Source organism: Sceloporus occidentalis, unplaced genomic scaffold (genome assembly GCF_023333645.1).
Source record: "Sceloporus occidentalis isolate IW3139 unplaced genomic scaffold, rSceOcc1.0.p SCAF_1, whole genome shotgun sequence".
In the NCBI taxonomy this organism is placed as follows: Eukaryota; Metazoa; Chordata; class Lepidosauria; order Squamata; family Phrynosomatidae; genus Sceloporus; species Sceloporus occidentalis.
This window is the reverse complement of record NW_028316981.1, coordinates 171,363,991-171,379,079: the sequence shown is the minus strand read 5'-3', so window position 1 is coordinate 171,379,079 and position 15,089 is coordinate 171,363,991. Positions and strand designations below refer to the sequence as shown.

Sequence of the window (15,089 nt, the reverse complement as noted above, 5' to 3'; positions counted from 1 at the left end):
ACCATGTAAGACACTGGCTCTCAGCAGGCTGAAATCAAGATGCATCTGAACTTTCTAGAAAACAAGGGGTCCAGAATTCAGTGCTATAAAATTATTGGCACTACAGCTATAAGACACAAATTCTGCAAGTGAAATGAGGCATTTGATATATACAGTGCATAGAACACGCTATTATTTATTTATTTTTAAATATGAATATTTGATATTTTTACATAGCTGTTGAAAGTGGCCTCAAAATATACCCCCCACAGTAACAGTCTCATGCAAGTGAGAGAAGAAATCTGGTACTTGATGCAAGACACCCTGATTACTAGAGTCAAAAAGGAACACTTCCTCGACTTTTCCTAGAAATGGAATAGTTAACATGGAAAACATATTTGATCTGGATAGTTATGACTGATCATTTTTATTTTCCACTTGCTCTTTTACTGTCTTCCCTTCTTGCACTAATGTCCTTGAGGTCTTTGACTTTCCTGCTTTCACAATGGGCCAGACCATCAGCCATTTCGCTTATTTACTGCAGTATTACAACGGAAATACCTTACTTTGGCTGAAGCTGTCAAGTTCATTTAAACATAATATGCTTTATATTAAATATAAATATGCTTTATATTAAAACGGCTGAATTTTAATTTTTTAAAAAAACAACAGTGCAACTAATTTTCAAGGACTAAAATTGCATTGGAAGCAGGGTTTTTTTAGCATGTTTCCACTGTACAAATGCCTCCACACACAACCCATTGGACCATACACCAATGTAAAACAATGTTGTGAGCCGCTTTGGGTCCCTTTGGGGAGAAAGGCGGCGTATAAAATAAATAAATAAATAAATAAATAAATAAATAAATCTCGGCTTAGTGACACAATAGTGCAAGAGCTATTCCTGCTGCCTCATCAAATCTGTGCTGCCAAAACTGGTACTTGTTCAAAACTGGGCCTCTTCTGCTTTCACCAAGATTGCCTGATAAACACTTAATGCATCTAATTTCCCTGTACAGTCACCCCTCTGTATTAGCAGAGGTTCCACTTTGAACACACACACACCACAGATAGTAAAAAGCACAAGAGCTCAAGTCACATTATTGTCAATGGATGTGAGACAGGCACATGACCACATTGGTGTGGCTGCATGCACACGTTGCCATTCACAATAATGCAGCAGAGCCATCCATGGATGTTGCAGTCCACGGATGGCTAATCTGCCAATACAGATGGCTGACTGTAAAATGTTTGTGTCTAACTGCATGTGCGCGCGTGCGCACGCGCACACACACACACATCTTGTTTGACTGAATGTCTATAATTTCCTTGTGGCTCAGGGCTAGCCATCCAGTAGAAGATGCCTCCAAATCCCCCTCTCTCCAAACACACACATCCTTTGCTAGATTGTTAAGATTGTTAACTCATAGTAACTCAGTTTGGAGCCCTTGAAACAAACTTTTCCCCTTTTATTTATGAAACATCTGAGGTACAGTGGGCCCTTTAGCTTTGCTGGGGTTCTCCTTCACTGCGGATAGGAAAAAACTTGATTTGACCATGCCCATTATTTTTAAATGGCGGCACCGTAAACATAGATGCATGGAAGTGTGTATGCATTCACATCACCACCATTTAATAATATCAGGCATAATAATCTAGTGTCTTAAAATCACAGATACAGAGTTCTGGAGGGCCCACTGTACGCACACATGCTCAACATGTCGAAAGAACCACATTTCTTCAAGTTTATCAGACATTCAGGTCACAACAATAATACAAAATGGATTACAGATGAATAAGCAGAGTACCTGACATCTCCTTGGCTCCAGAGAAATAACAATAACCACAATCCAGATCTGAAGGCAAGGATGCAAAGTTGGACTCCCTTCGTCAACCTGGTGTTTTGAAATACAACTCCCATAATCTTCCAGCCAGAATGGGTGGCTGGAAAAATTATGGGAGCGAAAATTCCAAATAAATAAATCTGGAGAGCATTAGATTGAGGGAGACTGCTCTAGAATCCTCTCTCATTGATTAAATGAAGTTCTCACTTCACTGCTAAAGTTAATCAGGCATAACGCATCATCAGCAACCTGGATGGGAGAACACTGACAAACCCATTTAGAAGCACTGTTTTTATTTTTAAGTTTCTACACTCACCTCTCGTGCAAATATGCGTTCTCTAACTCTTTGATACTCTTCTTCTCGCTCTTCAATGGATTTGCTCCTCCGTCCATCCTGCAATGGGATTCTGATCTAAATTCATATACAGAAAGCAGCTGGATTAAGATCTTGCATACAACGAGCACAGCAGATGTGAATCAGCATGTTAGAGGTGCATCCCATTTAGGAACTCCATTTGACACAATTCCTTCTAGATTAAGAACTGTACCCTAGCTCTGGGTTAGCTAACTGAAGAAATACCACATTCCATGTCACTATTGCTAAAAAGTATCAGTAAGAATAATTTTTATTTCAAAAATCACAGCTACATGATAACAGCTAATTTCCTGTTTTGAAACAAGCAATGCACACAGGTTGACAGACATGTGCAAAATGTAATTAATTATATATTCCATTTCTCTGAAAATGATTGTTGATTAAAAGAGGTGATAAATTTCTGTGATTAAAAGAGGTGATAAATTTCTGTTAACTATTTGTGGGGGTGAGGTATCAAAACATAAATAAATGTTTATTATTACTATGTATTAAGAAATATAGTTTCAGTTTTAAAAAAAATTACTAAAAGTTATAATGCCTTTATTCAGTAGTATCACGGGTGTGTGTGGGGGGGGGGGGGGGGGCCTGCAGATCGCACCAGTCACACCCCAGAAAGGGGCTGATACCCAAGAAGGGGGATGGCATTAGGCCAGCTCTCAGACCTCACACAGAGACTTTTCGGGTCACCCAGACCCCGCAAAGGGTCTTTTTGGGCCCCCAGACACAACTTGGAGGCACCCTGGTGCTGTGGCTGCTCCCAGGGGGCATGCGGGGTATTTCCAGCCACTCTTGCACATTCCTGCACACGCCGGAAGTCCCCTCCCAAGAGTGACCGCACCAGGTGACATCAATCCTAAGGACGACACAGCCTTTTTTTAGTTGGCCCTCAGTATCCATGGGCTTACTCCAATGTATATTTACTGTTATACATAGGTGAATATAGATAAAAAATGAATAATGTGAAAAAATTCCCTCTTCCAAGATACATACTCATATTTTGTAAAGAGATGGCTATTTCTGTCAGCATTTCCTCAAAAGTACATTATATGATCAAGTGCAAATGGGAAGAGTCAGAGCTCACTGCACACACATACTGAATGCCTTGTGAACACTGTTAATAGTGTAGAAAAACATTTAATATTTCTGAAGGGGGAACACAGGTTTACATGATACACAACAAACACACAAACAACCTTGGGACTAGCTTTAAAAAAAGAGGAAGCAGAAGACGGAGAAAGCATTATAGCAGAAACTTCCATGTGACACTTTCCCCTGTTTGAAAGGGGAAAAAAGGGATGGAAAAGCACACTTACCAAGTTGGTAAGAAACCCAAAGCAATAAAACCACACCTGTACTTCCACAATGAAGAGCACACAAACAGTTATATTCCAGCCTATCTCACCTGATTATCATCCCGATCAATGCTGGTGTCATCTCGCTTAAGGATAAACCTCTGTGGAAACTCAGAGCTCTTCTCATCTTTGATGTGCTCAGAGAACCTCTGTTCAGGGCTGCAGAGAAGAAGCAAATGAACTTTCATTAGATGGGGTGGTGAAAACCTAAGAGACTGAACACTACAGTCTGCTGAATCAGAAGAATCCATCTGTAAGCCACCGCTTTAGGACAGGAAAAGACAGAGGTATCCACAATCTGTACCCTGACATACAAGAATCTGTCCTGGAAAAGATAGTAAAGGTCACAAGATCGATCCTGTATTATCCACCGTATCCCCAAAATGGCTTCACCTATTGGTGTCACTCTATGGGTTTATTTGATCCAGATAGAACAATGAAAGCTGCCTTGGGCATTAACTACCAACTATCAGCCTTGACTAGAGATAAACTATAGTTGGCCAGACTCAATCCTGTAAACAAACATCAGGTGTTCAGTATTGCTAACCTCAAAAGTTCAGCTTTAGAAGCCCTTAAATTCTTCTCTTGTCTGGTCTACAATTAGAACCAGAGCATATTTCCTAAGACATGTTCTGCCTGAAGGTCAACTCCCAATACAACTGATGCACCCTTGTCTCTTACAAGGGAACCTGTTCCTCAAAGGATAACCCACAAAAGATGGGGAGTTTGTCATCCTGTTTCAGTTTGCTCAAGGGAGACCATTCAAACTAGCCTGTATCACACAGCAACCAAAACCTAACGAGTGCCAATGTAAATAATGGTGTTCTGGAAAGCTTCAATATACACTACATGAAACAAAACTGTAGGCTCAAGGATATCCAAAGCTTCTCTTTCCTGACCAGCTGGCAAGGTAAGAGACCCAAAGAGAAGACTAGAGTGGTTTAGGTTTGTGCTCACTGGTCAGACATGAGCTCCATCCACTAGGCAGTAACTCTTCCTGATTCCTCTCACCACTCCTTCCCATGGAAAGAATCTGAGGATAAGGATGAGGAATGAGCAAAGCATAGGAGTGAGAAATAAATTCTGTGAACACTACCTGTTTTGGAGCCAAGAATTTTTCAAGAGGCCTGATTAAAAGGAATAAAAAAAACAGGATGCAAAGGCAACAGGCCAATTGAAAAGAACATCACTCCTTTTAAAGAAATGGGTATAAGAAAGTAAGCTGGAATGAAGGAAGCCCCAAACTATATCACAGGAACAGCCTAGGTAACCTCAGAGCAGGGCAGGGCTAGGGAAACCTTTTCCCTCCTGATGTTTTGAACTTCACCTCCCAGAACTGTGAGCCAGGGTGGCTCATAGTAAAGAACTGTGGGAATAGAAATCCAAAACATCTGGAAAGCTGAACCTTCCCTATGCCCACCTTAGGACAAGCTACTAGTCCTAAGATTTTACACAAAAGGAAAACTGGCCAAATGTATAAGCAGGCTATAATACAAATGAAATAATCCTCATGAACACACTTTAAAACACTCATATTCTTGTTAGTTCTCCCTTCCCTCCCACCCCAAACTGATCAAAACCCATTCTTGCCTTACATTCTTGTGTTACTGGTCTTGTTGATAATGACGGCTTTCCCAGTTTGGTCTACGTTGTGGTCCATGCCAAAATAGGCAGCAACCCGGTGTAAAAGCATCCTATGATATGAGGTCATTTGGGGAAACTTCTTGAACTGATTACTGATGGAAGTGAAGATCAAAGTAGGGTGGTAGGAGGGAGAGAAGAGAAAATGAAATTTAAAAAATAAATAAAAACACTGCATGCTACATCTTTTCAACCAAAAGCTCAAACTTAAATTCTTTGCTGAAGGGACGGGGGGGGCGGGGATGAAATTACCCTGGGTATACATAGCAACGTCCTGAAAATAATTAAAGGGAATGAAGAGAGCATACTCTGATTTATTCTGCAAAAATCCTAAACTAAAGCAACTGATCTCTTAACCTAAGACCAGAAAGCTATTTAAATGAGAGCAAGTCATAACTACACAGGGGATATGAAAGAAGAAAGTCCAGCAGTCAGTTACAAACAGGTTGTTTACAGTGAGGCATAATGACTTCTGGTATTTATTTTTTAAACGGTAATATTTGTTGGGTACATGACTGTACAGCATGTGAAAAAGGAGCACCCTAGAAAATAACATCTGCATTACCTCTTTACTGGAAAGCCATCTTGAGTATTTTTTCAAACTCTTAAACCAAAATGAGACATTTAGCTGACAAACAAATTTTCACTGGAGCAGCTAATTAATGCAGCTCAAAAATTAAGATTCAAAAATGCCAAGAACTATTAAAGTTTCCAGGAAAAAGACTAAGGTGGGTTACACACCGCCATTAAAGTACGGAGTCAGTCCGTACTAGGGTTAGGAAGGTGCGGTGCTTCCGCACCCTCCTAACCCTAGTACGGACTGAGTCCGTACAAAATGGCGGCCCCCCTTCCACATGGGGGCCGCCATGACGACGTCACGACCGCACCGCCTCTAGACGGGGCGGCGCGGACGTGACATCGTCGGTCCGCGCCAGGGCGCTTAGTGCGCCCTTTCCGCAGACCAGGAAGGAGCTCCGTTTCGGAGCTCCTTCCTGGTTTGCGGCATCGCTTTGCTTCGCTGGGCGCAGCCTTCAGACGGCTGCGCCCAGCGAAGCAAGGGAGAAAGGGGCCAAGCGGCCCCTTTCTCCCCCTCCCCGCCGCCGCGGGGTGTCCTTGGGGCTTGAAGCCCCAAGGACACCCCTTTTCAGGCTGCGGGGAAGCAGCGTTTTGCCGCTTCCCCGCAGCCTGAAAAGCGGCGGATCGAGACCTCAGCGGCTGCCGTTCTGACAGCTGAGGCCCCGATACACCAGGGAAAGGGGCGGGTACAACCCACCCCAAATAGGCGGTCTGTAACCCGCCTAAATAAACCATATACTAGGTTATTGGAAGACCTATAACATCTAGTACATGTATGCATTTTTTTAAAAAAATAAATAGGATGCTCATCCAGAACTTGCTCTGGCTTAAAAACATGAGCACCTTCTTTTTTGGATTCATGGTAAAATGTGGGATGTGTACGGTACTACTGAAACCCTTGTCAACATCAGCAGGCAAAAGAGCAAGCCAAACTGGATGGCTTTTCATTGAAATTGTACATTTCTACATCAAATTTGGATCACAGCACATTGCACATCTCCATTAATATGCCAACCCACACTGTTTAAATTTACCAAGCAAAGTTTACCACCACACTAGGAACTGAATAAAGCATACATGGAATAACTTTGTTTCTCATTAACAGTGGATTTTTTTTTAATTTTTCACAAAATATCTTAAAATTCTATTTAAAATAATGTTTTTAAATAATAACCATGTACAAAATAATTTTAATTAGGCTTTCAGATTTTTTGGACTGCTAGTCCCATCATCCTGAGCCAGCATAGCCACAAGTGAGGAATTCCAAGAGTTACAGTGAAACACAATCTGGATTGCTAACACACATACCATGCCTGCTTTAAACAGAGTCAATTATGAAACATACCAGTTACTGAAGAATTAGACATATATACAACCTCTTTTGGATACTGCAAAATAAAAATAAAACATAAACTCTGCTTTCCATGCCCCCGCCTTTTTCCATAACCACCACCAAGAATAAGTTCCCCTATCATCTGCCATAGGCCTCTCTACTAAGAGCACTGGTAGAAGCTTTCATCAACTGAACAGCTGCAAAAGTGGGGAGACCAGTGAACTTATAAACATGCTTTCAGATCTGTGTTCAGCTATAATCGCCCTCTGGACTGTTTTGAAGAAGTCATGCAGCTTCTTTCAGGAGACATTCATCTTGGCCTTCTGCTTGGCTAAACAGTGACACGTAACATTTCAGGATCAGGTCAGTACCAAAATCTAGGACATTCTGGCTACAGCTTGACTGTTTCAAAACTCCTTTAAATATAGATTTCAAATGCCAATCCCCCTCCCATCATTCAGTAACTGCCTGAATATAGTTCCCTGGATACAGAGGCCTTCAAAGTGCCTGACTTCCTGCACAGCAAGGGGTTGGGCTGGATAGCCCTTGTGGCCCTTTCTAACTATACAATTCTGATTCCAAAACACGGTCATAGAATCATAGAATCACTGAGTTGGAAGAGACCACAAGGGCCATCCAGTCCAACCCCATTCTGCCATGCAGGAACTCTCAATCAAAGCACCCCCAAGAGATGGCCATCCAGCCTCTGTTTAAAAACCTCCAAAGAAAGAGACTCCACCACTCTCTGAGAGAATGTGTTCCACTGTCGATCAGCCCTTACTGTCAGGAAGTTCCTCCTAATGTCAAGGTGGAATCTCTTTTCCTGTAGCTTGCATTCATTTCTCCAGGTCCTGTCCTCTGGAGCAGCAGCAAACAAGCTTGCTCCCTCCTCAATAAGACAACCCTTCAAATACAGGGCTACCATATCACCTTTTAACCTTCTCTTCTTCAGGCTAAACATACCCAGGACCCTAAGTCTCTCCTTAGAAGGCATGGTTTCCAGACCCTTCATAATTTTAGTCATCCTACTCCGGACATGCTCTAGCTTCTCAACATCCTTTTTGAATTGTGATGTCAAGAACTTGCAACTGCAATCTAATATATTCCACCCAAATGGTCTCCAAATATGTATGCAATAAACTTCCTTCAAAAGAAAAAAAAATTGTGCTAAGGACTCTATTATGTTCTCCTCACAGGGTTTTTTTTTTTTTGGGGGGGGGGGAGTGCTCTTAATAATGTAAGTTCATGGGGCATTGAAGGCCTTCAGTCACCTGCATTCCCCCAAAACAAACATGCTATGTGTATATTCAAATCTTGTACATGGTGAAGAAATAAGACCCTGCAATGCCTCATGAGACAATATATACTGGATCAGACATCTAACCTAATAGTTGTCTACTCAGTCAACCAGCAGAAGCTGCTCCAAGTTGCAGGCTTATAGGGCTTGTCCCAGCCTGCCCTCCCCCCCCCCCCCCTTGTGGTGAAGATGCCAGATAGTGAACCTGGGGCCTTTTAAATGTCCTGTGATTCTTAACTATAGCTCCTAGCCTCAGCCCTCATCCAATATTTGATCCTTAGACTTTAAAAAATTGAAATATATTGGCTGCACAGATTATATCTATAATTGTCATTTTCAAATTCTGGACTTCCAGGTGTTTTGCACTTCAGATCCTGAAGTCTCTAACCTTTGGCCATGCAGACTGGGTCTTTGGTAGGTGACAGCAAAGAAATTTGGAATACTGGAAGGTGCAAAACACTGTTTTACATGATCTAAAGTAGGTTTTCCCAAACTGGTGACCTTCAAATGTTTTGTGTTTTGTCTTCCATTATTTGGCACTTCAATTCCATTAGTCACGGAGTATGACATGAACAGTTTTCTGTCAACTGAGGCTGATGTGAACTGAAAAGCAAAATACCTGGAAGCCTCCAAATTGGGAAAAGCTGGCCTAAAATATATGTAGGCTTCTTTTAAAATACAAAATGGGCATGAACAAGTGTGAACCCAATCCCACTCCCCAACTTGCTTTTATAAGATTTAAACATTTGTACAGAGCTAGCTGCAAACTTGCATTCATTTCCTATTATAGAATGAACAAGCCTCCTTCGGATAAGGATGCATGACACATACATTTATCCATTTTTAACAGATGCTTAGAACCATCTCAAAATAGAAAGAGATGATTGACGTGTTTTGGTAGGTATGAAGAAAGTTTCAATCCCTAGAATTGGATCTTTGGCAAGGGCTTCCGACTGAGGGCAAATCTAAATATTAAAGAGAACACAGGGCAATAACCACAGCTGCAACCTAGCTTTTCCTCCTGCAAAAACAGCTGATACGAGGCATGGCCACATTGTAGTTTTTCCCATCCATACAAATGGATGTATCAGAATCAAATGTTAGAATCAAATGAAGATGCAGCACTGTATTAGTCATGGTTTTTGAAGTGCACAAACTTCTTGTGACGGTTTTCTTGTCACGTCCCCAAAAAATTCTAAAACTGTAGGTACCTTGGCAGAGTGAGGGAAAGTTACTTGGACTGTATATCCCAGAATACTCAAGACAAAGAACTGTAAACTGTAGCAGGACATAGTATAATAGCAAATGTATTAGGATCTGCTGGCAGTCACAGGACTAAATCTAATCTTTCACTAAAGATGATCAGCTGTTTCTCCCAAAGAACACTAAGTTGTCCTGATAAGCAATGATATATTGGTTCACACGCCAGACTAAACTGGACAAGATCTGTGTTCACACAACAGATTAGCCATGAAGTCCAGTGGGGCCTTAGCTTTGGCTGCCTAAGATGGTCTATCTTAAGGTTATCAGAATTAAGTGGGGTAACCCATCTTGGCAAATCTGAACAACATTACAGCACCATGTAGTCACTGCATAGCTTTCAATTTAATGTGTTGCTGAGATCTATTATAAACGGCTTAGAACAGACTGTAGAACAACTGGGTTTTTCTAACATATCATCACTGTAAAGAACAGACAGCTCTGTGCCTTTTAAAATAGTGCAGAGCTTTTCACAGGTAAATGGAACAATGTAAGATATTTCAAGCAGCTGAAAAACCAACAGTAACCACTTTTGTTTCAGAGATGCTTTGTTATGATGAACTCAAGGCATACAAACTGCTGTTTCATGTGTGCCTGTTTACGTACTGAAATATGGAAATGTATCACACAGGTTCAAATCGCTAAAACACTATGAATCTGACGGGTGACCTTGTAACAGTCACACACACTCTACTCCTAACTTACCTCACAGGGTTGTTGTGAGGATAATATGGGAGATGAGGGTGGGTGGAAGAACCTTGTAAGCCACCCTAAGCTCCTTGGGGGAAAAGCAAGACAAAAATATAATTTTGAAAACCTTGTATTTCTGTGATAATTATTGAGAAGATACGAATTGAGGAATGAAACAAATAGGAGTAAAGTCTCCTAAATTCAATGGGACTTACTTCTGAGTAATATCTCTCGTGCTCAAAAAAGCCCAGCAGGAGTCTGTTTGTTCCATTTCTACTCAGGGGTTGAAATTTTTATTTTCAATGCTAACATGTTAGCACTACTTTTTTAAAAATAAATCCATTGCTGTTAGTTATTACTCCGCGGCAAAAAAAACTAACACGTTAAATTATGCATTTGTAACATGTTGCTTTTTTAAAAATAATGATCATCAAAATAATTTAACCCCCCCCCCCCCACATTGTCTGTGATTACCCCAATATGGTTTCAAGTGAATGTTGCACCATCCCTGCAGTGTTAACACTGTTGGCATCATAATGCCCAAAATTAATGCTACTAGCTGTCATTTCCTCTTTAAAGTAATACACTGAGGAAACACATAATGGCATTCTGTGTTCAAACACAGTAGAAGTTGCAAGGAAAGAACTGAGAAGAAATCATGGGGCAGTTGCACATTGTCCATATTATCTTGTTCTGCCCAAGACCTTAAAATGGCAGCCAGTTAGCGAAGAGACAATATACAGCATAGCCTCAATCCATCTTGTCTTTCTATTCTAATGTTCTAAGCTTGGCTGGAAGCAAAAACACTTTACTGTGAGGAAACATAATCAGTGAACATCCTCTACCAGATCAATCTTTAAGTCACATTACTTACTTGTTATCATTAATAAATTCCAGGATCTCCTGTTCTAATTTTAGCAGCATCATCCTATCCCTGTTAAGAAAAAGTAAGGATAAAAGAGAGAGGGAAGCATTCAGAGCATAAACAGCAATAAAGCTCTTTAAAATCTGTAAATTAGTGCCCTCCTCCATCCCAATGTTAAGCTAAAAGCTCAAAGTAATTCAACAATAAAGGCATCACTACCTGTCCTGCATTGACAGTTGCAAAACAGATGTAGCAAGTTAAAAGGAGAGCTTTTTTTTGTTCAGGTGGATTCATTTCTGCACAGTGATTATACTTCTACGAGCATAATACCCCATGGGCTCTCACAGAGCCTGTATTATTAAAGAGAAACAGAAATCAGAACTTAGCCAGTGCCTGGCATTCAGCTATGACATTGTTTATTAGCGAAATAACAGGAGGCAATTTATACAGAAGTATTGGGAGTCTATTTACAGGATGGTCTTTTGAGCTATTACAGTTCGTTCTAAACTAACTCATACCCATTATTTTCTCTATTACAAGTGTTATGCTCAGTACATGTATGCATCTATTTTGTTAGGCTGAAATACTTGGGTTATTCTAATCATAACTTCTACATTTTCAGGATTTTCAAAGAAGCTCTGGGGGTCCCATGAATGGTTCAAATTTGAAGAAGCTAAGTGGATATTAACTGGAACCTCAGTAGGAGACCATTGTAAGGTCCATGCAACAGCTGAATATTTTTAAAGGAAGTAATTAAAGCATTAGATATCTCCCTCGGGTAAAGCCAAAAGAACCATCATGTATTTTCCAACAAAATTCTGAACTTGGGACACATCTACTATCTTAATCATGGCCAGCAACAGTGGGTCAGGAAGGCCTTTTACACCTTCCACAATATGGCTGCCAGTGGGCTTCATCCTAAATTGGTAGGCCCTGGCCGGTTTAGAATCAGCCACATTTCAATCAATGCCAGGAGACTAGGTATAGGAGCTCCTGTTATGAGTTCTCACAATGCTCCAGGGAAAGCAATATTGTGGTTACCAAACTCCACTGAATGATGCTGAAAGGAGAGAGTATAGCAAGCATCATCAGTGGATTCTTCTAAAGTGTCTGATCTCCTGGAGATGGGCTCTGTGCTAAATGAAGACATGGGCTCTTGCCATGACCCAGGGACCAATGTAAAGAACCCACTGACAATATTTTTGCCATGTTATGCCCCAGGACCCCAGAATTATACATGCATTATGTATGTTTGCAAGTAGTAGGACTGGACATACTGTGAATGCCCCCTAGACTGGACTCCCAGTTCATGCTCATCAATACTCTCCTCACTTAAAAGATTCATCAAAGTTTACCTTACTGCCACCACACCTTAATCCCGGAACTGGCCTGCCCTTACTAGAAACATACCAACATCATGCTAGGATTTCAGCAGTTCTTGCTCCCCATCTTCCCTCATGCAACCTTGGAGGAACACCACCCACGTTCCACCTGAAAATTTGCCACAGAAACACACTCAAACCTACCTTGGGTTTTTCTTCAGTGTATTTACTAAAAATTCATGCAAATCTATTCCAGTGGAGTCTGTGTATTCCTGGCTGGAATCTACAAGAGATGACAGTAGGAAACTCAAGGAATGCTCTCTTTACTGGAATAGCATCCAAGCCATCAAAACAAATATGAACAACAAATGCTGAATGGAGCAGACTCAGTACTGAACAGCCTGACGCATCCAGCACCAGCAGTAGAATAAATGGAAAACAAGGTCAAATGGCTGTTTACAGGACTTACTTTTATCACTTTGGTCCCAATCTTACTTTTATCACTTTGGGCTTACTACAGGACTTGCATTTATCATTTTGGTCCCAGTTTTTATCACTTTGGTCCCAATTCTCACAATGCCCAACCAGTGGCCATGCTGACTGTGTCTGGATCAACCACTGAGCATGCAAGGTTTGGGAATCAATGGGTAGTGCTTGGAATAAGTAAGTGACAGGCTGAATTTGAGAGCTGTAACCATTCCAAAACCTTCTTGTTCTGCCACGAGTTCCATGAACAACAGCACATAAATCAGTTCACCCAACAGGATTTTCCTGTCTTAAACAAGTCCTAGGCGCTTTACAGAGTGCCCAAAAAGGGCGCTCTGCCGGCGCCCGTGTTTGCTGTGTGAGGGCGCCGCAGAGGACAAACTGCGTGGCTCCCCCGCATAGCAAAAAGTGGGTTCTTCTTGCGGCGCAGTTGTGACACCGCAAGGTGCCAATGGCGCACTTGCGGTGTCACATCCGCGCCACGATGTGCGGGCGCTAAGAGTCTGTCACGTCAAAATGGCGCCATTTTGACATCCCCAGTACGTACTAGGCCTGATTGGATGCTGTGTCCTCAGCCAATCCCTAGTACGTACTGGGGGCGGATCCAAGGTCTGTCTGGAACGGGCCCTAGAAATCTTAAAAAAGGTTTATAGATTCTCCATTTTCCAATTCTTAGCACCTTCCAGTCTCGCAATGGGAAATCTTTTCATGAAAGCTTGGTGGAGACAACTATAGGATTCTTGGTTGATGGAAAACCTTGAGGGTAATGCGAAAGAAATGACTGGTTATAATAAGGTTCTGTTGGCTGAAAAGTGGTTTCCCTGTACTGAATATGTTAATGCCAACTCAGAAAAGTTTTCACCTCCTTCACAGCATCAGGGTTTATGGAAAGTTGTTCAGTTTAATTTTAAAACATTACAGTTAATCATAAAGGTGATTATAAATAGTTTTTAATTAATATATTGATTGTAAATTTACTCTACATGCTCATGTATAAGTCTATAAATTTTGGTAAAAATATTGACTCCAAAAATCTGAATCGACTCATGGGTCACTGTAAGTACTGTACTGTACTTTAATTCTGATTTGAAAAGGAGCCATCCCCTGGTGAAAGGCAAGAGTGTCATCTGTTCTGGAAGCACTTGCACCCCCTCTCTCATCCATGAAGCATGAGTACAAACAGTAATGCCAGCTGGAACTTTTAAAGTTTTCTGGCACTGTTTTCCTTTGCATCAGACCCCTAAGTTCTACTCGCGACTTATCCATGAGTCATATCAAAATCTATAATTTTGGCCCCAAAACCTGCCATCGACTTATACATGAGGTTGACTTACAGTCGAATATATATGATATTATTATTTTCATAAACAAAAAGTTACACACACACACACACACACACACACACACACACACACACCCCAAAATGTTTACAGCAAATGCTGCTTGGTGGAACTGAATGCAGATTTCAATTTAAAAGAAAGCTGATTAACTGCCTCTTTGACCAATCAAGATTTCCTGCCAGGATTGTCCTTCTTAGATTCTTATCATACAATACCCAACCTATGCCTACATGAATAAAACATTTCATACCTATTTTAATGCACATGGGATGTTGGGGACTTTAGTATTTGTGAAGTCTAGTCTGAACCTACTGGATCAGAAATCCTCAAGCTCATACACAGATCAGAATTATAAGTTTCTTCTAGCTTTTGTGCTTCCTGATACTGTTAGGGATGATGGGAGTTGCAGCTCTTCTCCAGGCTTTCACTCTCACCCCCTTGGTCAGCGGAAGAACAACCAGTTTGACCAGTAGCTCTGAGAATTGGCTGAAGATGTCTTTCAATCTTCTCTGGAGTCTGCTGGTTCTTGTTCAGCTCTCAAGACACCAGTCAACACAGTAGTCTTCTTGAAAAGATCTACTTTTATTCTACTATATACACTATGCACAAAACAATTCACTACTCACAAAACTCTCACTACTATACTCCTCAATACCCACACTACTATACTCCTCAATACCCACAAAAAGTATTGCCATACATTATTGTTTATATAGACATTTGTCTCT

The 15,089-nt window shown here is 41.1% G+C and overlaps 1 protein-coding gene across 13 annotated transcripts in view; it reads right to left on the bottom strand.

The window, feature by feature from the left end:
* The window catches only part of R3HDM2 (R3H domain containing 2), a 189,182-nt gene that overhangs the window by 55,813 nt on the left and 118,280 nt on the right, over nucleotides 1-15,089 (bottom strand). For 11 of the 13 annotated variants that reach the window (XM_089482287.1, XM_089482299.1, XM_089482303.1 and 8 more), the window contains 5 exons: nucleotides 12,740-12,818; nucleotides 11,223-11,282; nucleotides 5,147-5,287; nucleotides 3,602-3,710; nucleotides 2,140-2,235 (listed from right to left, as the gene is read on the bottom strand). In XM_089482287.1, coding sequence (XP_089338413.1) covers nucleotides 2,140-2,235; nucleotides 3,602-3,710; nucleotides 5,147-5,287; nucleotides 11,223-11,282; nucleotides 12,740-12,818 — 485 coding nt within the window. Of the gene's footprint in view, nucleotides 1-2,139; nucleotides 2,236-3,601; nucleotides 3,711-5,146; nucleotides 5,288-10,363; nucleotides 10,437-11,222; nucleotides 11,283-11,432; nucleotides 11,519-12,739; nucleotides 12,819-15,089 lie in introns of those variants that run through there. The other 2 variants (XM_089482348.1, XM_089482356.1) reach the window with 2 other exon arrangements.